At 37.9% G+C, this 24,956-nt stretch overlaps 1 protein-coding gene across 2 annotated transcripts; it reads right to left on the minus strand.

Moving 5' to 3' along the window:
• Positions 1 to 6,835: 6,835 nt before the first annotated feature.
• LOC109107218 (T-box transcription factor TBX5-A-like) lies at positions 6,836 to 22,643 on the minus strand. Of its 2 annotated transcripts, XM_042715853.1 has the most exons (9): positions 22,153 to 22,643; positions 21,258 to 21,440; positions 19,858 to 19,952; positions 17,903 to 18,022; positions 16,694 to 16,841; positions 13,756 to 13,908; positions 10,609 to 10,700; positions 9,101 to 9,330; positions 6,838 to 8,816 (listed from the first exon to the last, which is right to left on the minus strand). In XM_042715853.1, exons 2-9 carry the CDS (start codon positions 21,399 to 21,401, stop codon positions 8,230 to 8,232), a joined length of 1,569 nt encoding a protein of 522 aa, XP_042571787.1. In that variant the 5' UTR covers positions 21,402 to 21,440; positions 22,153 to 22,643; the 3' UTR covers positions 6,838 to 8,229. The 2 variants fall into 2 exon arrangements, with proteins under 2 accessions (XP_042571794.1, XP_042571787.1); XM_042715860.1 differs by lacking the exons at positions 19,858 to 19,952; positions 22,153 to 22,643 and having other exon boundaries at positions 6,836 to 8,816; positions 21,258 to 21,439.
• Between the last annotated feature and the right edge of the window lie 2,313 nt (positions 22,644 to 24,956).

Below are 24,956 nucleotides of genomic sequence, written 5' to 3' on the forward strand. Positions count from 1 at the left end.
GACGTTGTGTTTTTCACTGACAGACCTGATTTACATTTACATTTAATCATTTAGCAGACGCTTTTATCCAAAGCGACTTACAAATGAGAACAGTAGAAACAATCAAATCAACGAGAGAACAACAACGGTATACAAGTGCTATGACAAGTCTCAGTTAGTCTAGTAAAGAACACGTAGCCATGTTTTTTTTTTGTTTTTTTTTTTTTGAATATGATAGACAAGAAAAAGAAAGGGTAAGTACTAGTATTAGTTGGTTAAGTGCAGGTGGAAAAGATGAGTCTTTAGATGTTTTTTGAAAATGAGTAAAGACTCAGCTGTTCGATTTGATATCGGGGGGTCATACCACCAGCTGGGAGCAGTCCAGGAAAAAGTCCGTGAGAGTGATTTTGAACCTCTTTGGAATGGCACCACAAGGCGTCGTTCACTTGCAGAGTGCAAACTTCTGGAGGGTGCATAAGATTGAACTAGTGAGTTTAGGTAAGTTGGCGCCGTGCCAGTGGTCGTTTTGTAGGCAAGCATCAGTACCTTGAATTTGATGCGAGCGGCTACTGGTAGCCAGTGTAACCTGATGAGGAGAGAAGTAACATGAGCTGTTTTTGGCTCATTGAAGACAACCCTCGCTGCTGCATTCTGGATCAGTTGTAGAGGCTTGATAGTACATGCAGGAAGGCCCACCAGGAGAGCATTGCAATAGTCCAGTCTGGAGAGAACAAGAGCTTGGACAAGAAGTTGGGTGGCTTGCTCTGACAGGAAGGGTCTAATCTTCCTAATGTTGTATAAGGCAAATCTGCAGGACCGTGTTGTTGTAGCAATATTGTCTGTGAAGCTTAACTGATGATCTATCACAACTCCTAGGTTTCTGGCTGTCCTGGAAGGAGTTATGGTTGACGAACCCAGCTGGATAGAGAAGTTGTGATGAAACGATGGGTTAGCTGGAAACACCAGCAGTTCAGTCTTAGTAAGGTTGAGCTGAAGGTGATGGTCATTCATCCAGATAGAAATGTCACTCAGACAGGCTGAAATGCGAGCAACTACCGTTGGGTCATCTGGTTGGAATGAGAAGTAGAGTTGAGTGTCATCAGCGTAGCAGTGATAGGAAAAGCCATGCTTCTGAATGACAGATCCTAATGACGTCATGTAGATGGAGAAGAGAAGTGGTCCAAGTACTGAGCCTTGAGGAACCCCAGTAGCAAGTTGTTGTGACTTAGAAACTTCACCCCTCCAAGACACCATGAAGGATCTATCAGAAAGGTAGGAGTTAAGCCACTGAAGTGTGGTTCCAGAGATGCCCATCTTTCTGAGGGTGGACAGGAGAATCTGGTGATTAACCGTGTCAAAAGCAGCAGACAGGTCCAGCAAAATGAGTACTGAGGATTTTGAAGCTGCTCTTGCCAGTCGCAGGGCTTCAGTAACCGAGAGCAGGGCAGTCTCAGTTGAGTGGCCACTTTTGAAGCCAGATTGGTTTCTGTCCAGGAGGTTGTTCTGAACAAGAAACATAGAGAGCTGGTTGAACACAGCTTGTTCGAGTGTCTTTGCAATGAATGGAAGAAGGGATACCGGTCTGTAGTTTTCTAGAAGTGCTGGATTTAGAGATGGTTTCTTCAGCAGTGGGCTTACCCGAGCCTGCTTAAATGCTGAGGGAAATGTTCCAGAGTGAAGAGAGGAGTTGATAATGTGAGTAAGTGAAGGTATGACTGAAGAAGAAATCGCTTGAAGGAGGTGAGTGGGGATCGGATCCAGTGGTCAAGTAGTAGGATGACTGGACAGGATAAGTTTGGAAACGTCTGTCTCTGAGAGTGGAGAGAAGGAGGAGAAAGAGTGAGCATTAGTCGTTGTGAAGTTATCCTCAGTCTGCGGTGTGGAGAATTGGTCACTGATGGTTCTTGTCTTATTTGTGAAGAAAATTGCAAAGTCGTCAGCTGTAAGAGTAGATGGAGGAGGAGGTGGAGGCGGATTAAGAAGAGAAGAGAAGGTTTTGAAGAGTGTCCGAGCGTCACAACAGTTGTTAATCTTGTCGTGGTAATATGATGTTTTAGCAGTGAAGACGTTTGCAGAGAAGGAGGAGAGGAGAGACTGATACACACTGAGGTCAGTAGAGTTTCTTGATTTATGCCATTTCCTCTCTGCAGCCCTGAGTTTAGAGCGATGTTCACGGAGTACATCGGACAGCCAGGTGGCAGATGGGGTGGTGCGTGCTGGTCTAGACGACAGTGGGCAAAAGTTGTCCAAGCAAGAGGTTAGAGTGGAACAAAAAGTGTCCGTAGCACTGTTCGTGTCCAGAGCTGAAAACTGCGAGAGTGAAGGAAGTGAGGATGAAACCACAGAGGATAGGCGAGATGGAGAGAGTGAGCGTAGGTTCCGTCGAAAGGTGACCCCCGTTGGAGCATGTGTCGCTTCAGGAGTAAGTGCTAGGTTAGCAGTAATGAGGAAGTGGTCTGAGGTGTGCAGTGGAGTAACTAAAGTGTTGTCCACTGAGCAACAGCGCGTGTAGATGAGGTCCAGTTGGTTGCCCGATTTGTGAGTCGCTGTAGTAGAGACTCGCTTGAGATCAAATGAGGCGAGCAGAGTGTTGAAGATTTGGACTAACCACACAGAGACAGGCTAAAGGAAAGACCAGCGATTCAAGTCCTTCCTTGTAATAAGTCCTTGTGTTCAGTTTGGCCTTTCATTAATTACCAATGTCTGAAAAGTCAAGAATCAAAAGTCATCATACTACTGTTTAGTAAGAGTCTTAACGTAGAGCATGAAGTGAGATCAATCCGGTGCAACTTCAATAAACATTTGGAGGTTTTTAGCTTGACAGACACATTTACATGCTGTCAACAAATAATGAGAAAGACAGACCCTGAGACGGCACAGACCCTCTGTGTAATACACAGCCACTCTCCACAAGACTCAATATTTTCCATATGGAGAAAAAATGCAGATGAGGGAGCTGTAGCTTGGTGGACCAGACCATCCAGTGGGACTCTTACCTTTTCCCACAGACGGGCTGTAGGTGAAGGGAATTGGGTGCCTTATCAGTCCTAATGATTAGACAGCTGGAAGTTATTTTCCAGTCCTAGTTTCAGATTGGGCTCCCAAACCCCCACTGGACAATCCAGCCTTCCCATGACAAGGACAGATGGAGATGTTCTGACATGCATTACGATCTGATATGAATGCATTTTACATCAATGCCATTATTTTACCCCTGGTTATCTCTGGGCCCATGATTTTAACTATGCCATGGCTGTTCATCAGTCTCACAAGGCTGTCCTAATAAATCATTGGACTTGGTGAGATCATCCAGGATTGAAGTCTTGATCGATGCTTCATTGTGATTGTGGAAGTAAAGATGAAAGCCTGAGCACAATAAATTCTCATCTTTATCAGAACCTGATGATATTATAGCTATAGAAGTCCCCCTCTATTGTTCAAGATGTCTTTGTAGTAATCGAAAAAATGCTAGTGAATGATAAAAACATTGACATGTAATCAGAATACATCAGATTTTAAAAAGCATTTATAGCATGTATTAAAGGACAAGAACTCCAAGGCACTCAAATTGTAGTGAAAAGTTAAAAAGCCTTTATTACATCACTGGCTTTATATGTTAAAACTCTATCTGTTGGTGTGGATTCTAGTCTAGTTATTGTTATAGTTATCATTATTAGTGTGAACGGCCCTTTATCCTTTAAACTCACATTGAAGTCTTGTTTTGGTTTCATGTAGGGCCTCATGTGAGACAGTGGTCTGATATCTTTTGGCCTTCGCACTGTTTCTTACCCTCTCAACACTCCAGTTCCTTTCACTTCAGACCTGGCCTGGGTGGTGAAAGCCTCCGGGCTGCAAATCCAGTGTTCAGCACAGATGCTATATGTCAACAGGGTGATGCATGTCTCTGCTGATACACCAGACGTCTTTACATGAACCAGAAAACGTGCTATCTGATGAAGGCTTGACTTCATTTGCTTTCTCTGTGACCCAGTTTTCGGCTTCAGCTTCGATTTGCTCACTGACAATAGAAAGAGATTCAAAATCACGAAATAACCTAAGAATTCTCCAAATGCTATATTTCGTCATTGTGGAGCTCCCGAGAGACTTGTGCAGCAGATCCGACGGTGCCTTCGGGGAGCCAGACTCTCAGTGTTTCCAATGACAGGGCTTTGACTGCTACAGTTTGGCCCATGCAAACGTTTCAAAGCAGCTGTGCGACTCCTGCGGCAGACAGATTTGCCTCTCGGACCCTTCCTTTTTGAACTAGTCATCCGTCACGAGTCAGCAGCATTTCACTACATCTTAATAAAGTAATCCCCCTCTCGTTTTTCTCCCCTTTGGAATGCTCTTGTTCTTTCTATTTCTCTTTGCTCATTCAGGCCAATGACAATGATTTGTTTTCTTTACAGATTCTGGGTTGAGTAAGGCTGTAGTTTATCATTACTCCAACTTCCCTATATATATATATATATATATATATATATATATATATATATATATATATATTTTTTTTTTTTGTGTGTGAGTCTTTGGTTTGCTGGCCCCCTTTACAATTCAGAATATTTATGTGAATATCATCATCGTTACTGTAGAACTCCAGTACCAATTATATCTACATATATACACACCAGTACAAAATAATGCAAATGAAAATGAAATGTTTTCAGGATAGATTACCAGCGGACAAATATCGCAGAGGATTATGCTTAATAAACCGAGAGAAGCATAAATCATGACCATGATTGAAATATGATTTATCATGTAACTCTAGCTTTCCATAATTAATTCTGTTATTATCTCAATAAAGCGCTATAAAAATGAAGGTGAGTTGACCTACAGAACAGTCATATTTATTAGGCTGTTGATTGAACTAACAAAAGGTAGAGCTAGTGCTTTTAATCATTAGCTTCACATGGCCAAATATAAGCCGACTTTTATTTCATGTCAGTCTATCAATAATACACTGGCATTTTTTTCCTCCTGTTCTTTTTAACTCTTAATTCTCTTCTTTAGGATTATTAAAGTCTACAATGGCTCATCACATAATTAATGGCTCTAACCCTCACCACTTAAACCCTGATGGCTAGTCCAGTGAACCTGCCTTTGAAAAACATAGCCTGTCTAAAAACATTTTTCAGAAACCTACGGTATAATCCATCTTGAGTCACATATGCATGTTTGGCTGATCGGAAGATGCGTGGGGGGGCGTGCTCATAAATCAGCCGTTAAGCAGTAGGGACGAGGCAGGGAGGCTACAGGGTTAATGAATTTCTCCGGCTGGTTGGGGGTTGCTCAGGGTCCCGGCGAGGGATAAGACTGGATGCGTAGGAGCAGGTTGTCCAGAGAGGCCCCATCCGTCAGATCAAAGGTGTCTGCTGGGAAGGTCACCAGTTTCGGCCAAAGACCTGTCCTGAATGAGAGAGAGGCAAGCGACTGAAAAACACTAATAAACAGTTGTGAGAGCTGTGATTCTGTACATTACTCACCAATAAACTTCATATGCGCAATCATTGTTTGGAATTCTTGAATCACTACGGTCAAAAGAAAAACTGGGAATACTTTAAAATAAGTTTCCATTTGTTAACATTAGGTAATGCATAAGCTAACATGAACTAACAATGAGCAATACATTTTTTAAGGATTTATTGATCTTTGATAGTGTTAGTAAAAATGTAATTGTTCATATTAGTTCACAGTATTAATGTTAAAAAATAAAACTGTCGATTTATATTTGTATTTAATGCAATTTTATTTGTAAATGTTGAAATTAACATTGACTGTAATGATAAATGCTGTAAAAGTATTGTTCATTATTAGTTCATATTAACTAATGTGGTTAACTAATGTTAACATATAAAACCTTATTGTAATGTGTTACCGAAAATCTAGTGTTTGATTTGTGTGGAATCAATGCTAAAAAAAAAAAAAAAAAAAAAGTATTGAAAAAAAATTGTGTAGGATTGTTCTTTTGGATTTTTGTTTTTAATCAGTTTTTCAGTGAGGCAGGTCTGGTCCCAGAATTTTTTTATTTTTTACACTCTATCCTTTTAGCTTAATCCTACTGTTTTATAAAATCAAAACAAGCACACATTTGTCTTTTTGCCCTGAATGCATGTGTCTTTTTACAGATGAGTTTTTTGTTGTTGTTTTTTTTTAATCAGCTTTTCCAGTTTTTTTTTTAATTATCAGTTCAGCGATCCACTGACTGCCACTAGAGGTCAATGGTTAACTCCATTTTGGCTCAGAATGGACAGGTTTTTTTAAGGGTGACATTTTAAAGATTTAGAGATAGGCCTTGCAAAGGATGTAATTGTTGGTTAAACCCCCTTTAATCCAAAGGATTTTCTAAACAACTGCTAATTTGTCAAGACCATCATTAATATCTGATAAAAATACAAGACATTCCTCAACCAAATAGATTACAAAACGAAGCACTCAAATAGGCTCAACAGCGAAAAAGATTGTCGTTTTTGAATGGATGTGCTTTAACTTCTAGGATAACACTATGATGTTTGTTTTGTTGTAATAGTTAAGGTTAGTTGTTTAAATGGTCTTCTATCACTTCAGCAATCTTCAGCTCCACCAAGTCTGAAAATTCATTACTCAAATCCATTAAGGCTATTCATGGAGTCAAGTGTTAATAGGCTTATGGTACTGCATTGTATCATGGCATGGATTTAAAAGTGATGTGACATACAGCCAAGTATGGTGACCAATACTCAGAATTCGTGCTCTGCATTTAACCCATCAAAAGTGCACACACACAGCAGTGAACACACACACAGTGCGAACACACACCTGGAGCAGTGGGCAGCCATTTATGCTGCGGCGCCCGGGGAGCAGTTGGGGGTTCAGTATCTTGCTCAAGGGCACCTCCGTAGTTGTTTTGCCGGCCCGAGACTCGAACCAACAACCTTAGGGTTAGGAGTCAAACTCTCTAACCACTAGGCCACGACTTCCCCCGTCAGTCAGTAGATTTGCATTAAATAAACTCAGAATTCAAGGAAGAATATTTTACATTTATTCTGTTTTCTATGTACATTTTGTTGTATGTACACATAATTCATGTTTGTATGTTTTTGACAGTTATTTGTAGGCATTCAAAAAAAAATTCAGCATTTCCCTCCCTCTCTTTTTTATCTAAAAAGAAAGTCTGACTAACAAACTCAAAGTAATGAAAATAGTCAACCTAGCAAATGGCCTTTAAGGTAAAGTAACAAAGTTTTAAAATACAAGAAAAATAAATATTATTAACAGGAAAAATCTGCTTACTACAAGTGTCCAAAAATAAAGATCCAACCAAAGTTTGATGCGATATTGTATCTTAGATGTTCTAGAATAACTCTAAAGCATTTTTGAGTTATTCACTCTGTGATTGGTGCTCTGAGAAAGATGTTACTCATCTGTGTACTAAAAGAGACACTGGGGCCAGTATGGCCCTGATGATAACTAGCTTATAAGTACTATTAAACTATCAGTCTGTTGTACTGTTAATTTGTATTGTGTGCTGTGCCACACAATTTCCAGCTAACATTTTTGTAAAAAGTGCTCATTTATCCAATTATTTGTATTTTGTATCAAATGTATCATAGACCTACTGGTAGTTCAGAGACATAAAGATGCATAAATAATTAGTGAAAACTGATTTAAGTGGGAAAAACTTGTAATGCATCCCTGAACAAAGTCTGCACCACCAAAATGTGTTAGTCTTGACTAGCTAAAAATCAGCACTTAAACCGATCTGCTGTGATTTGAGAGACAAATGGTGCTCACTGACCAGATTCCCATATAGGTTTAAAGAAACCATCAAGCCTAAGATCCCAAACATTTGTTCTATAATATATTGCCTCATACTTTCAAAGTACAAAGTTAAAAACAACTCAAATAATGAAAAGAAAAAGTACTATAAAACTGGACTGGGTTCTTCAATTACTTTGTCATCCTTTTCTTTTTTTAATAAAAGGTTTGTCAATAAATCTGTTGCAATCCTTGTGCATTTGTCTTTGCATTGAAAGGGAATAGTTCTTTGTCCCTGATATACAGTCTGTATCATGGAAATCCATGTCTCATTTTACTGTCCTTCTCAAACACTGAGACATTGATTGCTGCCTCAGCCAGTTGAACTAGCCTCAAACTGTTTATGACAGAAGTTGTCTATGCCGCAAGCTCTCAAAGGCAGCATAGATATAAAAAAATATAAATATGCAGAAAAGCGCCTCTCCTCCTCTTATGCTGCTTGAGAGGATCCAGTTAGCTGCTCTCATTCCAGTCAGGCATAATGCTTACGCTGTGCACCGTGTGGTACTGGTGCGGGGACAGGGTGCGGGGTATACTATGAGTGTACAAGTACTCGTTGCCCTGCAGGCTGCCAGTTGGCGACTGAATTCCTGCACTCGGACTGCATTGGCGGCCCAGCGACTGATGGGACATGGAGCCCTGGTACATTGCATGGGTGTCTCCCAGCTGTGGTGAGGCATGGCCTGCGACGCCGCTCAATCTGGACACGAGGGTTCCTGAGGTGAAGTGAGCTGAGAAGTGCTGGTAGGGCAGTCGCTCCATCTGCTGCATGGTCGTCACTGAGCAGCCGCCGTAAGGTGAGACGCCCGCCCAGGTGTTGCAGCTGATGTCTTCCAGGCTGGGCATGGGCTCAGTGGATTGCGATGAGCTGGCATACATGCATGCTTGCCGCTGGCCAGACTCGGCCCTGTAGGGAGCGCCGTTAAGACCCAGAGACTGAGTGTAGCTTACAGGTCGATAGTAGTGATCGTCCTCACTGGATGAGCTTTCCACGTAGGTCTTCTTGTACGAGTGCTCTCCTGTGTGACAGTCGTCCTCAACTGCACAGATAAAATGGAATGTAAATGAACTCAGTACCATCTAGAGCAGTGGTTCTCATCCACATGCCTGGAGCCCAACACTACACATTTTGCATGTCTCCTTCGCTTGACACACCCATTTCAGGTTCTGGAGTCTGTACTAATGAGCTGATGACCTGAATCAGGTGTGTTTGATTAAGGAAACATGTAGGCTCCAGGAGTATGGTTGAGAACCACTGATCTAGAAATATCCCAACTGATAATTAACACTAAAAGTAAAATGTCAAGTGACATGATGGACCCACCTTTCCTCTTAATGCAGTGATAGTCTTGGCTGTGTTCATGGGGAAGAGGGTAAGAGCTCGACTGAGGAACCAAATCCTGGGATGTGCTCGTGACCCCGTTCTCACAGGAGTACTGAGAGCTCATGCCGCTAGGAGTAGAAAGACCTTGGACATCACTGCCGAACGGACTCTGGCTGGTGCCAACCCGCTGACGTACAGTACTGCGAGGGACCACCGGATACTCCTTGGTGCTTTAGGGAACAGAACGGATTTCATGAGCCATTTCATGGCATACATTTACATTCTGTCTTTCAGTCAGGGATCTTGAAACAATTCCATTGGTAACTAACCACATCCACCATCGACGCACACCGTTGCGCCAGAATAATCTCTTCACCATCAGTCTGCAACGGGGGCTTTTCCATGCCAATTAATCAATGAAAGTTGTAAGAGGCACTTTGCTTTAATTCCTACACTATTTCTTTTGAACCACTGACCTGGTTTTCAGTTGGCCCGAGTTTAACTAAGACCAGACCTGCTTCGTCTCAGTGTTTGACAGTGGAGGACAGATAGGATGTCAGGACCTTTGACTTCTACAGAGCACCATGGTGGAGCTTCACTCTGTAGTTTTATGATGTATTACTCTTTTCTTGTTAATGAATAGTGGTTTCCTTGCGTGTACACCACCTTTGGAATAAACCTTATGCTGAATGCATAAAGTCATGTTAATTGCAGTGCTGTGTAAACGATTCAGTAGGAGAATCGTACAGGCATTAGTTGGGTCTAAAAGTCTTCAGGTCATTATCTGGAAACTCAATAGAAGGCTCTCATGGGAGACATTAGTCAATTCTTTCTCTGCTTGTTTAAAAGTAACAACAGACAAAGTTAACTATGGCATGGAAAAAGCATTGCCATTTTTTCCTAGTGTATCATGAAGTCTGTCATTTTGGAGTGGACAACGCCTGTGTTGGCTGCTGTGGCCCATACGACCAGATTTTCTGCTTTGAAAATGTGTTTTTCCACACTCTATATGCAGTCATCTGGAGAAAATAAGAACACGAGCCATGTGGTCTTTGCCTCCACTGGACCAACTATATCACAACTGTTCTGGATCTACACAGAGATGAAAAAGAGATATTGCCATGGTTGTAGGGCCAGTCAGATGAGAGTCAGCAACTCCGACAGTGAACGTTTTTTAAGAGGAACACTCAAATAACAAGTGTCCCCTCAGTCAAGAGCACTGCCTTTGTGAAAGCAGCTGTCTCTGGTTTGTATCTGTGCTGGGTGAGTGTGTGTGCATTGATCAACACTGCCTTGTTTAGTTTTAATCTAACTGCTCATTAGACGACGCTGGTCAAGTTACCTGTCAGGCCTGCTGTGAGTATATTCAGAGTGGCTATGTGTAGGACACCTATATAAAGAGGGTGCTCCTAACCTGAGCTGTTAGGATGGCTGATAGGTTTGTTTATCACTATAATTAACTCTATGCAAGCACTCGCTCATGTAAATGCCACTCTTCACAGACTCACCTCTGCATTCTTGACATGCGATGCAGCTCCATATCGTCACTTCCACGAAAGCCCTTTGCAAAGGGATTGTTCTCGATCTTCAGCTGGGTGATCTGTAAAACAGCCAACACACTAGTGTCACCTTTGTTCAGTGTTTGGTCTTCAGCACCTGTATCCACTGTTTAAATACTGCTTTAGTCTCTACTTTCACTTAAAACAAACAATGAGATTCTTAACCTGATTTGAACTCCAGATATCTTGTTATTAATGACATGAGAACATGACTTGACATCTTAGAGCCCACAAGACATTGTTTTATTTCTAAATGATGCATCTTGCCAGAGTAAAAGAAAATTCAAAAGATCATGTATAGATGATTGACTATTCCCGCCTTTTTACCGTTTGCAGTAATGAATTCATGAATTTGCACTGACCACTGTTCTGCACTGACCGACTGATTGCTTTGTAAGTTTCTGTTAATGCGGGAAGCCACTGGAACAATCACTTTAGTCTTGTCTTTGAAACCATATCTAATAGAATCTTTTATTGCACAATGTCTATAAATGAGCGCTGTGTGAAAACTGACAAATTATCTTAGTGGTCAATCCTGTCATCAGTGAGATCTAATATAAAATGTTAGAGGTCATCGTAAAATATTTTGTCTTTTGTAAATAGCGTTTATGCATTTAAAACGACAGACATTCTTTTTCTTAATGATAACTTTTTTAGTTATTTATAATAACGTCTAGTCATATTTGTATCCAATAGATTGTACAGTGATAAAATTTGCATTAATCTTTAAATCTTTCAAAGTGAGTAAAATATGTTATTGAAAACAGTTTTCATAAAATAAAAAAATTCTTTAAAATGGAACGAAGTGTACAAAAAAAATACAGTTTTCAAACATTTGTATATAAGGTTAATCCCAAGTACAAAAGCGATTTGACAAGATGCTAGTGTACTGATAGACTTTTGGCGGGTTTGAGGTGAGTTTAGGGAGTGAGTCCTTTAATGAGACTCACTGTATCTGCAAGGCTTTTATTTTTGGCTGTTGTGGTGTGTTTCCTTACAGGACCTGATCTTTGACACTACTTTGGCTCTCACTTGAGATGAGACCTTGTAAAAAAAAAAAATAAAAAAAAAAAAATATATATATATATATAAATGGACATGTTGGGACGCACCTTTGAGTTCTCATAAACGCATGTGATTGGCAGACTTCCGAGAATGAGTTTTTGAGGTTTTGTATGACAATTTGATGCCGCTTTTAAAAGTGCAAACTGATATTTTTCAAAATGTCTTTTTCGAAGGTTGACCTGACTTGGAGGCGCTTTGGTAGATGCGAATTCTTTCAAGTTGTTTGGTCACTACAGTTACCTGTTGTTTTCGTCTTTATATTTATACAGTTTATATCTATCTTCTTCTTATTATTCTCTTTATTGCTCCCGGGTTTTTTTTTCTTTTTTCTTTCCTTTTGACTAATCAATTGAATTATACTAACTGAAGTGCGGGTTTATTGAATCTTGGAAAAAAAGAACCGTGCGTTACAGCAGCAGGTTATATATATATATATGTATGAGAAATAATATACAAGAAATAAGATGTGTCTTATGCTGTCGTAAATTGTTTTACCTTTTGTAAATGTTGCTCGTGGTGAGATAAGGGTAACCTGATTGGTAAAAGTAAAAGTAATAAGCGGAAAAAAATGTAAAAATCAAGCAGTGTAAATAATTAATAGACTTCACCATGTCCGTTAATTAAAAACCAACATTTTTCTTTTTGTGTTAAAAGCAAGGTCGAAAAAACAACAAAGTGTGAACTTCATCTCGGCGATCTATTTAAAAAGCATCGATAAGCCAAACAAATCTTTCACCGTCCTGGTGTTTTACTCTAATTGCATTCAATGAATAAATAGTGGTAAATAAAAGTGGTCTAAAATAAAATCTGCTTAATGTGAGCAGTTCGATGTTGTTTCTCACATCAGTCGAATCAATTATTACACAAATCTGTTATCCAGGTGAGTGTTTGACTCACCCGAAACGACGTGTCCATCTTTATCATATTCTTATTTGCAAATATGATACGCACTTTCAGCTATTTGACTACAGCGTAAAACGAGTTTTTAATTGGACAAAAGTTACGTTAACAACTGTCCATCCAAAAGTGCAACAAGTGTGACAAAAACACAGACATGCCTATATGACATTTATTTATGAGCAAATAATCTAATCATTTATTAAGGAAACACTGTGCATAATGTTTAGGCGTTCAGTCATATCTGTATTTAGTTCTTTTACAAACGACTTTTTCCCACTGTTATATCATGTTCAATCAAACGAGCTTAGAATGACGAAGTAGAAATATCATGGTTGGAACTAGACTTAACCAATTACCGAAATTTTAAATATTCTGAGAAATATAACAGCTGACTAAATAAATCATGATTAGTGTAACATTTCGTTTTCATAGTGCTTAGTAGCCATATAAACATTTCGGACATCTTTTATTCTTTTTTCTTCTTCTAAGTAAACTATGTGATAGTGATTCACGCTGATTTGTATGTCTAACAGTTAACGCGTTACATTATTAACTGTAATACAGACAGACTTTCAATAGATGCAAGACGAGCTACGCTTTAAAGAAAATCACTTAACCGGCTTTTGAAGCGATCCCTTTTCTGAATTCAGAGAGGAAAAATCCACAGGTAAAGTAAATAAATAGATTTATAAATGCTCGTTTCATTAATGAATATTATAAATTCGTATCAGAGGAATTAGCTACTAACAGTTACAATTAGTAGGCTAAAAATATTTTTGCTAGCTACACAAATAATTTTTTTCCTGCAAATCTGCGTAGTCCTAAGGCTATGAAATCAAGCTGTTGCCATGGTTTTACGAGTAATTGGATTAGAATCATTCTATCAACCAGGAATTATAAGATTAATTTTCGTCACTTTCCTAAAACAGATGAGCATATGCTAATTCTATAATTTCGTAGAAAATTATATATATATATATATATATATATATATATATATATATATATATATATATATATTATAATATATATATATATATATATATATATATATATATTATAATGTTAAAAATAATCACAACACATAACCTAAAATTCTCGTCACTCATTTTATCCCGTCTATCGTCTTACCTTATGGTTTTGGTAAGATGTGACTGCAATGAAAGCCGTTTCTGGGAACACATGAGTGCAGAAAGCGGTGTTTTTGGATCCAAATCCGTTATTTTCGTCTGCCTTTACGATGTGGATCCTCGGTTGATATTTATGCATGGAATTCAGGATAATCTGAAAATAGAAAATAGCGCAAACATGACCGACCCTGTAAAGCAAACACCTTGCATCCACGTGTACATTATTCAGCTGATCTTTTTCGATTACATACAGTAAATATACTAGACATTTTATATAAAATGATCACACCATGCTTGATTAGTATGATTGCGAAATAGCATCGCTTATTATGTTATGAACTGTCTGAACGTTTTGCTTCTTGCTATCAGCTGCGTTTTTAAACACTTTCCCCCTTTCAACAATTAGCGCTATTGCGGTCCATCTATCCACACTTAAACTTTAAACCCGGTTTCCGTTGACAAGCCCAATTGTAATCTCGGATTTCTACAGACACTTTGCTAAACAATGTCTCCTTTTGCATGTTTTAATAGATGCAAAACGGGTTTGTCCATCTCTAAAACTTCCTGTCAAATGCTATTTAACAAATGAAATTTAAAAGCTACATCTGTCTACCAAACAAAATTTTTACAGTGCTGAAAAATGTCCATCTGTAGTAGCTGTTTTGCAGTGGTCACTTGTCTTGAGTATGGATCTTAAGAAGAATATTATTTCAATGACTTTTGCCCAAGTTCTTGTTGGCGCTGTGGGTCCTATCTGTCCTCCAAGTCAAATGTGTGTGTATGTGTGTGTGTGTGTGTAATGTGGGCTACTCTAAGTGGATTTTGTCTAAACTTTGCATTCTGGATTAGCATGCCAAGTTTACACACACACACACACACACACACACACACACACACACACACACACACACACACACACACACACACACGCACACGCATTCCTATTTTCCATTTTCATGCTTTCCCCTCACATGCATTCTCCAAACAACTTCAGCATTTCTCCTTTGATCAGTGGCATCAGTCCACTCCTCCAAGTGGCTCTTGGCTCAACACAACACTGAGACTGGGAAAGCAGGACTCGCTGTAAACTTTAAACATTGCTCTCAGCGGAGAATATTGCTTTTGCTCAAGATCGACAAGATGATTTATTGTTGAAGGTAAAATACAAAATGCATTGCTTTAATATCTGTGATATCAAAATGAAATAATTCACAGTTTTGTGAAGTATCTGGCATGTAGCCACACACACTGTTGGCCTACTTGGATTAAACAAGAATTGCAACCACACAGTTTTGGCGAAAAGCTGAGAGGGACATATAAGAATATTTGGAGAACTGTATGGACATGAGAAAAGTTTTTTTTTTTTTTTGTGGGACCACCCACTGGGAGTGCAGCATTTGTCTGTTCTGGGGGTGCCCTGTTGTCCCATTTCTCCATTTGCCCCTACACTGTATGATAGTTTTTAATGATAGTGAGCGATCACTGAGGGCCATGAATGTTGCCCCACTCTTTCATGTTGCCGACATCACAGGGACTCTGAAATGCGGCAGATTAACAGCCTTTGTATACCTATGTCCATCACTCATCACACTCTGTCATTAAATATAAACAGTTTGAAGCACAGTTATCCAAACTCCGCCATTTTGACTCAAATATTTCTGGTTTGCAAGAAGCAAAGAATGTGTAGGCCTATGAACGCTTAATGAATGGTACTGAAATGATCAAAGCCAAAGCTGTAGTTTGCTTCCATCTAAAAAAGTCTTTAACTTGGAAAATTCAAACTGTGTTCTCATCCTCGCTATTGGTTTTACTGTGTGCATGCTTTGTAAGTCATCCACATGGGAATTATTCTGAGTTTCTTTCAAACATCTTTATCTCATCATTGGAGTCTAATTAAGACAGAGTTCTGAACTATTGGCTTGTTTTATGTATTGCCTAACAAGTTCTTATAGCATGTTCAGCCCTGTTTCTGAGACTAGTAATTATAAATAGGTCTGAAATGATTTCAACCACCTGGAACAACAAACCGATAGATTGTTATTTTGGTTGAGAAGCCGTACTTCATTTATAAATCCCAGGGCACTATTTCAGCACAAAAGGGGGCATGCCAAGAACCACTGCAACCAATCAAAAATGCATTCTGGACAGAAATTTACAACTCGGCTCACATTCCAGTTGGGCTCCTATTTCATTCTACCAGCTGAGGTTTGGCAGGAAAACAAGCCTGATCGACTTCAACCTTGTGATCAGAACTAAACAGCAAACTGCTTGCAGTCACAGATATGAATATGAGACATCGGAGCATTATCTGTTCAGATACAGACACAATACTCCATTTTCTAATCTGACGCTTAAGGTGATCTGGCTTGTCCAGAAATCTGGGAAATGTTAAACCTCATGCTCTGTTAAAACTTTGAGCTGAGCAACTTTTGAATTGTAACTGCTCAGCTTGGGCTGGGCTTTCTTTCACCAATAGCAAAAACTCCTCTATATTAGTTTACTGTGCATTAGGCTGAAAGTGGATGCTACACATATTAAATTAATCGGTTCCTCTCTAGTTTACAGAGAGTAAATTTATAATCTGAATTTAGTGTTTCCACATCTGAGACTGTCTGCCCGTGTTTCTGTTGTCACAATTATCATTACCGGATTTAAGATGTGTGTTTTGGTTATTACACTGTTCTGGCTTTTGTAAGTAGCACCTCTTCAAGGGTGGATTTCCTGATCTAAAGCCTCGATACAATTCACCCATAATACCTGATCAGATCGACATGTGTGACCCTTTAAAACTCAAATCCTCTTTCTCTGCTGTCATGTCTGTGTTTTTTGTGCTGATATGAAATAGCTTCAATCCAACATGTGGTGATTTTATCAGTAATATATTTGTTTATTCAAACAAAAAGTTTCAAAGCAAATGCATGAATCAGTTATTCACTCACATGTCCGAAGGGATCAAGGTGGTTGTTTGTTAATTTAAGCTTTTGGAAAGACACCAGTTGCCGCATCCAGTGCGCTCCAGTTGCTGGTGAATCTGGATGGACGTACAGCCTTCCCGGCATCGCAGGTTCTGCTTTCCCTGTCACAGACCTGAGTTGTAGTGCAAAATACAGCATTTTAAACACAATTTAGTCTTTATTTATTCATACGTTTACTTCACTGTAAATACACATTGACTTCCCTCAGTGCTGTAGACTATAATACATGAAATGTTTGATATTACTTTTATCTTTTTCTGTTATGTGATCAGTGATATTACTCTCTGCTGTATTAGGGAAGTCACTTTGACAGGTTTGAGATTCGGTTTATTTGTCCATGCATTAATTATTACAAGGATAATTTCATTAAAACTAAAAGATGTTTTGTTCCCTCAACATGTTTCCTTTATTGCAATCGAAATGTGATCCAGCCTACTACCTCCCATTCATCATGCATCACTGACTTGTGTATTGTACATAATGTCTTTGAAAGACCAGTTTATTTGGTCAATGGCTAAGATGATGGTTAATCAAGAGGGCCATTAGTTCCAGAGCTTGCACTGAATGGGTAATTATCAGGGATATTGGCTTGTGGACATCCTCCCTCAATAACCTCAACAATTTAAAACCACTGACCCTAAAAAAGGAATATAAAACAAGCAGTGCAGCAGTTCTGTCCAGCAGATGGAATTGTCTGTACAGCAATGCAAAGGTTATTTTTTCTCATCCTTAATTTAAACATTTTAAAGTTTAAATTGTTTAAACTGAAATATAAAAACTAATTTGCATTACCATTAAGGAATATTTTAATGGTCACATTGCCTTCTTTACTTAGTCTGTGTCCCTCAGCACTACACTTAATCTTTAAGGATTAATAATGAGAATGAATGATCCTAATTGACTTATTTGACTAATATGAATGTGTTGCACCATCTTGATAATCTGACAGGTCTTGTCAGGAACATTTGAGAATGTTCTCTTTAGTAATAAAAGGTGGCTATGGACAGTTGAAAACTTTAAACGTTTGCTTTAAATGACTTTGAAAATCTTCCAGAAGCCATCTACTTCAGTAAAAAAAAAAAAAAAAAAAAAAAAAATGTTAGAAATAAAACTGGCAAATAAATAACCTGCATTAGTAACTTTGACTCTTAATAAAACAATTGACTGACGAACCATTTGTTATCGGCGAATTTATAGCGGTGGTCGTCCGCTGGCACAACATCCATCAGCAGAATGTATTTGGTTTTTGGGTTCAACCCGGTGACCTTCACTTTGAAGCTTGGGAACATCCGCCTATGGATAAAAATGGGAAAATATTACAGCACGGGTTGCCTACAAGATGTGTTTAAGCTTTTATTAAATTATGATGACATACTACTACTACTACTACTACTACTACTACTACTAATATACTTTTATTTTTCAACTTCATTGTAGATTTGTTACAGGAGAAAACATATTATATTCATTTAAAATACACATAGCCTAAATCGATCATTTTAAACCAGCGTATAATATTTATTCTGAAGCGTGCTCATGGAGACCATTTTTTTGATACTCCACAAAATAAGTTATTAAACGGGCGGGTTGAATACACTTTCAGTAGCTAGTAGCTTTACTAGCTCCATGAATGCTAAAAATGCTAAATCTGATTCATATTCATTTTACCTTGGGCATTGATTATAAGAGGAAATATAAAAACAAGAAACAAAAACAATGGTATATTGAGTGAATAAAACTAGGAAAGTGTGAATATATTTGAGCAATAAAATCGATTCGCTTTCAGTGGGTCAGCTACATATATTGTAATGTGTTCACTTTAAGAAATCCACGTATTTATATGCAAAAAAAAAACAAAAAAAAAACAAAACAAAAAAAAAACGCAGTGGCATGTTCAGGCTTGTGGCGATTTTTTCAAGAATTCTTATTCCAGACCTATAAGGTAGAGAATAAGTTTTTTTTTTTCCACTAAACTGACGAGGAAACGATATCAGTACAAAAGCCACATTGTCCAGCAGTGTGTGCAGAGAGAAAATCAGTTTTTGAAAGCTGCCGCGATGTGACTATTATGAATAATAAATGACAAGAACTGCAAGACAATTTGCTATCATGCATACAGACTCATTGAGGCAATTATAAATATAACCATCAAAATAATTTCCAGCGATGATCTCGGTATTTCTCGATATTTTATCATCTCACACTGATCCTAAACAAAAAAGTCGCAGTAAGGAGTTCATGCCCACTGATTTCATTTTTCATCCCGCATCTGATTGTTAATGAAAGAGGACTACACGCTTGCTGAAATACTAACTTCAGTGTTCAATATTTTCTAACACTTCTCAGCTAACAGAGAAGAATAACATATACCGCAGATCTAAACCACCAGATTGCTGCTATCTTATAAACAATTAGTAACCTTAAAACAGACTAACAAACCTTGTTAATTCTACATTTCAGAGACAATGCTGTTAGTATGCGATGCTAATAAACAAATGCTCTTAAAGTTTTAAAGTGAGATCTAAGTTTGGTGCATAACTGTAACAATATTGGAAAAATCTGCATCAAGAATCCAAATGATTAATATTCCCAGCTCCAGTAATAATTCGCATAAAAACTCATCATAAATTATGGAGTCAAACTAATGCTTAGGCCTACTGATTTACTGGAATTAGCTTACTGCTAACATTGCAAAATGTTGTAATCTCGAACTTTCAAAACACATTCTTAATAAAAACAAGTAATACAAAGTGTAAATAATAGCCTACGTATATAAGAAATAATACAAAGTTAAAATGGTGAAATACATCTAAATAAACCACTGAGAAATCACTATTATAGTTGTGTAGAAACCTGAATTTAATGTTAATCCATAGCCCCAAGCAAACCACACTGTGCCGTTAAAAATCTAAATGGAAAAATTATATTAAAATCTAAATGTATGTCCATTGCAGTAGGAAGAATGTATAAAAGAATAGAATCATTTATAATGACGAATAAGTATTATAACGATTGTAATGATAAATTCGTAATTGTACTTTGTGTGCATTTTTTTATTTTTATATAGGTTATCCGAAAACTACATATGCAATGCATTTTCGAAACATTTGTAAACATTTGTGTCTTACCTCCCTGCTTTGGTGATGATCATTTCAGTTCCCACTTCATGAAACTTTGTCCACAACTCTCGTTCGTGTAAGTAAACTTTTATCCCTTCCATTCCCTTTTAAACAGACAGATGCAGACATGGAGAATGAACGTAACGAATGCAGATGCACTGCAGCTTTTCAAACATTAATAACGACGGTGCTGCCACTCAAAATGTCTTTAAAATTCATGTGGAGCAGAGAGAGAGAGAGAAAAAGTTGTTCATCTATAAGTATAGAAAAAATGCTGGCCTAGAGTTAATCATTGTAAACGCAGAATTCGTGTTTATTAATAAACTGCACGATTAAGTTAATAAAACTTTAAGTTAGTAGGACTAAGCTACATAAGCCTGTTAGTTTCACTTAATTTGAATCCTTGAGTAGCCTAAGCTATAACTCAAACACACAATTGAATTGCTTTAAGTTAACGAATATTTGTAGAATCATCATGGAATAACAGCATATATATATATATATATATATATATACACATATATATATATATATATATATATATATATATATATATATATATATAGTCATTTAGCATATCTTATCCAAAGCGACTTACAAATGAGGACAATGGAAGCAATCAAAATCAACAAAAACAAGTCTCAGTTAGCTTAACGCAGTACACATAGCAAGGGCTTTTAAAATAATATAAGAAATAAAAAGAAAACAGATAGAATACAAAAAGATTAGATTTTTTTAAAACAGAATAGGCCTACGTGAACTATTTACTGTCAACTATTTCTACATCTACACGGAGCCAGTTTTTTATAAGTGCGTTCACACGTTCGTGTATACGACATTGGAGTTGCAATATTTAGTTAGATATTCGTATTTATATTATATTAGTATTTATCTCATTCTGTCAATCCAGATTTGAATGCTCTTCGATAGCTCTCGTGTAGCCTCTGTAAGTTATGTTTTGCGTTGATTACCCTCTGAACAACAGTAAGTGATGAAATTACTGCACAGTTTTATTCATTTTCTTAAGTCAGCGGCTGATCAACTTGACTCAGATCTGCCACTAGCGCATCTCTTACTTAGCTGTCCAAATCTGGACATTCCACATTCTTATATTGTTTTTATATATAGCTAGGTATAAATACTATAATACACACCCTAACACAGAAACCTTTCTGCGATTTTACTTTATATTTACCATATATTTTTAAATCGTTTTACAAATAAGGACTTCCCCAAAAGGAGGATTTAAGAGAAAGATTTGACTCACTTCTGGGTACAAATTTGATCTTAAAAGTTTTGGTTAAGTAGCCACACACACACACACACACACACACACACACACACACACACACACACACACACACACACACACACACACACACACACACAAGAATGACAGTAGTTGTTACCTGTTGAATGTATGTTGTCTGTGATGATGGAGATTTGCTAACGGCTCCATTCTGCTTGTCTGATTTACTATTGTTTTGTAAATCTTTTGATTCGGTGTCACTGGGAGAGTTTTGGGGCCGAAAGGTGTCTTCGCTGTCCGCCATGTCAGAGGGGCCTGTGAACTACTACTGCGACCGCGAGGCCTGAATAATAGAAGAAGAAGAAGAAATAACTTTTTTTTTTTTCAAACAAGCATTTCAGGTGTTCAGTTACCTTCAGACTATTTTGCACCACTTTAATAAGTACGTCCTTGATTGTAATACCATAAATTCTTACCTTAACTCTAACCCTTTTGTGATAACTTTAAACAACAAACGAAATATACTTCCAAAAACATACGATATTATTTAAAATATCTACAGAAATATCCGCTGGTTTCGAAACATTATTCATTAATACACTTCGATATGGTCCTAAAAAACAGTGCAGTGCTTATAATTTTGAAATGTCTACTCATATAAATTATGCAGGTCAAGACAAAACACATGCATTACATATACACATTAATATAAAGATACACAACGCAAATGCATGAACATATAGATAGCCTATTTAAATTCTTACTCTTTTCCTTCATGCTCCTATCCAAGACACGAATAAAAACAGCGCACGGGCCTCTATTAGAACTTTCTTTGACACAAAACCCCAGTGCAAGTGTTTGATAAATAATATTCCGCGATGTTACTACAATTACAGCTACAGCTGGACCATTCTATGTGTCACAGATGTCGCAGTTATAGTTTACACATCTGTATGCCGATGGTTTATGCTGTAGGAAATGTCTGTAGCGATGGCCTGTAGTGCAACAACTCTAAATGAATCAGACTCAAATGAACCCGAAGAAACTGACATTACCTTAAATTCCGATGCAAGACAGAGTTTTACAAATCCCTGAAACGGTACAAAACGCTCGTATGAGTTCAAATATTCTCGGATTGATAGCGAACTTCCCTTTGAATGTCAAATATATTCCAACTGTGTAGCTCAGGAGATTCTGCTCTGTGAACCCATGGATTTCCTCGCTGAGGCAAGAATCTTCAACCAGCAAGCGTCCACGTGAGTATATCGATTAAAAATGCGAATCGTTCTTCATGTGGTAATGATGGACTTGCACCAGTTCACAAGCCTTCAGAGCACAGCAGCCCTTCTTCTTCTTTCCTTTAGTAGGCTCTATCTAGTATTCCTCGAGAAAAGAAGCACGATCACCTCCTCCCTCGCTCTCTTTCTTTATCCGTCCCTCTCTCTGTCTGTTTCTCTAATGGTCAAACCCTGCGCGTTACGCTGGAAAACGGAAGCGCTGGGACGAACCACGTAGGTATGGGTCGGCTGCGATGTGGACACGCACTGCCGTGATAATATCGGTCCACCCACAGTATAACTGCGCCCCACATCCCCCCACCCACCCACCCTCCCTTCAGAAGCTCTGCATTCTTGAATGAGGAGACATTTTAAACGCACATATAGCTAGGCATAATGCAATAGGTGCGCATCTCGTCTTATTGTAGCCTACCCCGGATAGCACACGTAGCCTACGTGCGCAAGAAGTCTGTTAAAGATGTACTGTGTACAAACATCTGCCAGACGTCTGTAAGATGTCAGTTTTACATACATTCTTAATCATAACATTTTAAAGACATTTTCTAAACGTCTATTTGACATCTGATAGGAAACGTCCTATATACGTATTACAGATGAGGAAACACTCTAAAAATACATCTTGCAGATGTAAATGCAGACGTCAAATAGATGTCTCCGTGATGTACTTGTGCTATATCAGGGACCATATACAATGATATGTTCATGTGTTTTATTGTAAGTCTACAGCTAGTTATTATCGAATCAGGTTTTTTATTAAACAGTGTAACAACAAAATGTCTTAAATGAACAATAAAATAGAGAGAATATTGTGATCCTACATGCAGTAAAGTTTTGGTGTCCGTTAGTTAATGATGGTGATAAAAACGCTAAGCCTAAAACAAATACATGACATGCAAAAACTAGCGGATTTCATTTGATATGAAGTTTGTAATGAATAGTCATATAGGCCTAATGTGTGTCGGTTGTTTGTGTGAACTACACGCCGCAGGTTTGTGTGGCTTGACAAGACGGAACTACCGCGGCCTGCAAATCGGTACCTTCAGAAATATACGCTGCCCGCTGTGAACAACAACGTGAACTATTTTACACCTGCCGGTTTTTGCACGTTTGTCCTCTAGACAGTTCTCACTTCTTAGCTATACCACAGAGCAGTAAAGCGCCAAATCTAGTCAAGAAACTTTCCTGAACACAGGAACTAAATATAGCACATGATAACCTAGGGCTTCAAACACTATAGCGTGCGAACCGGTGTTAAAATCACAGTTCCGCCAATAAATAATAGACGCAATTTCTACTGCCTCGGCTCTGTGCTGATTCAAGATCCGTCAAGTCCAACAGATAATTTCAATGCAGATATTTGATTCATAATCTACTAATGATTGATAACTAGACAGTAACAGCCCTCTGATGTAATGAGCTGGTGTATCCCAAACATTGCATCACAGCTGTGATTTGTAGTATTGTTCTTTGTTCTACACAAATGAAAGAATCCGATGTATTGATAATGCTTAAGAAACGGCTGATACAAATATTTTAAAAGATACGCATATTCTTAACTTTTGCAGTAATATTCGTTAGACGTAGTACTAGTGGGCATATATCTGCACTATTGATCTTAACCTACACATAGCCTATTGTTTTGTACTACTTTGCAGAAGGTCTTGGTATATGTTTCTCATTGTGCAACCAGTAACCTATATGCACAATTTGTGCGGTCATATTCAGTGCCTACACTCTTAAAAGTAAAGGTGCTTCACGATGCCAGAAGAACCCTTTTGTCTAAATGGATCCATAAAGAACCTTTAACATCTGAAGAACCTTTCTTTTTCACAAAAGGTTCTTTGTGACGAAAGAAGGTTCTTTAGATTGTAAAAAGGTAAGAAAGAGATGGTTCTTTAAAAAAACCTTTGACCGAATGGTTCTTTGTGGAACCAAAAATTGTTCTTCTGGCATTGCTTGAAGCACTTTTATTTTTAAGAGTGTATAGGAATACAGCTAAAAGTAGAAAAACATTATGCAGACTGAATTATGGAGATTACTGTCCAAAATCTCTAGACTGCTCTAGAAAACATCGTAAAACGCTTCAGTAGCCTACATACAGAGGGCATAAATAAATGCGTATGATACACATTAGCTTGCAAGGAATGAAATGTTAACACTCTCCGCAAGTTCTTCTAAATTAGCCGTCTTGTGTGGATATAAGCAAATATTTAACAAGAAATTAATCTATTCATTATAAAAAACTTGAAGAACAGTTAAAATGTTATTTTTTAAATTTACCACAATAATAATAATAATAATTAAAAAAAAATCTTGAACGTAATAAATCAGATTCAAAATAATAATTTTGTTGTCTAGAAGTTTCCCGCCTGCTTTTACACTTACTTCAAAGTCCTTATTTTCTTTTTCAAAAGATTAATTGAATTGTTCAGGGTTTTTCCATTTGTTTTTGAGATATGAACTTAATTTTGTTTGAATCTCGTCGTGTGGGGAAGGCAAGATTGCATTACAAGTTATTTGCCAACTTGCCTAGCACAAAATAATTTAACAATGTGAAAATG

This window comes from Cyprinus carpio, chromosome A3 (assembly GCF_018340385.1).
Source record: "Cyprinus carpio isolate SPL01 chromosome A3, ASM1834038v1, whole genome shotgun sequence".
Classification (NCBI taxonomy): Eukaryota; Metazoa; Chordata; class Actinopteri; order Cypriniformes; family Cyprinidae; genus Cyprinus; species Cyprinus carpio.

Coding starts and splice junctions, on each gene's coding strand:
- LOC109107218 (XM_042715853.1), bottom strand. CDS start 21,401: ATGGCGGACAGCGAAGACACCTTTCGGCCCCAAAACTCTCCCAGTGAC. Junction 18,023..19,857: donor ATCATCACCAAAGCAGGGAG/GTAAGACACAAA, acceptor TTTTATCCATAG/GCGGATGTTCCCAAGCTTCA. Junction 8,817..9,100: donor TCACTGCATTAAGAGGAAAG/GTGGGTCCATCA, acceptor TTATCTGTGCAG/TTGAGGACGACTGTCACACA.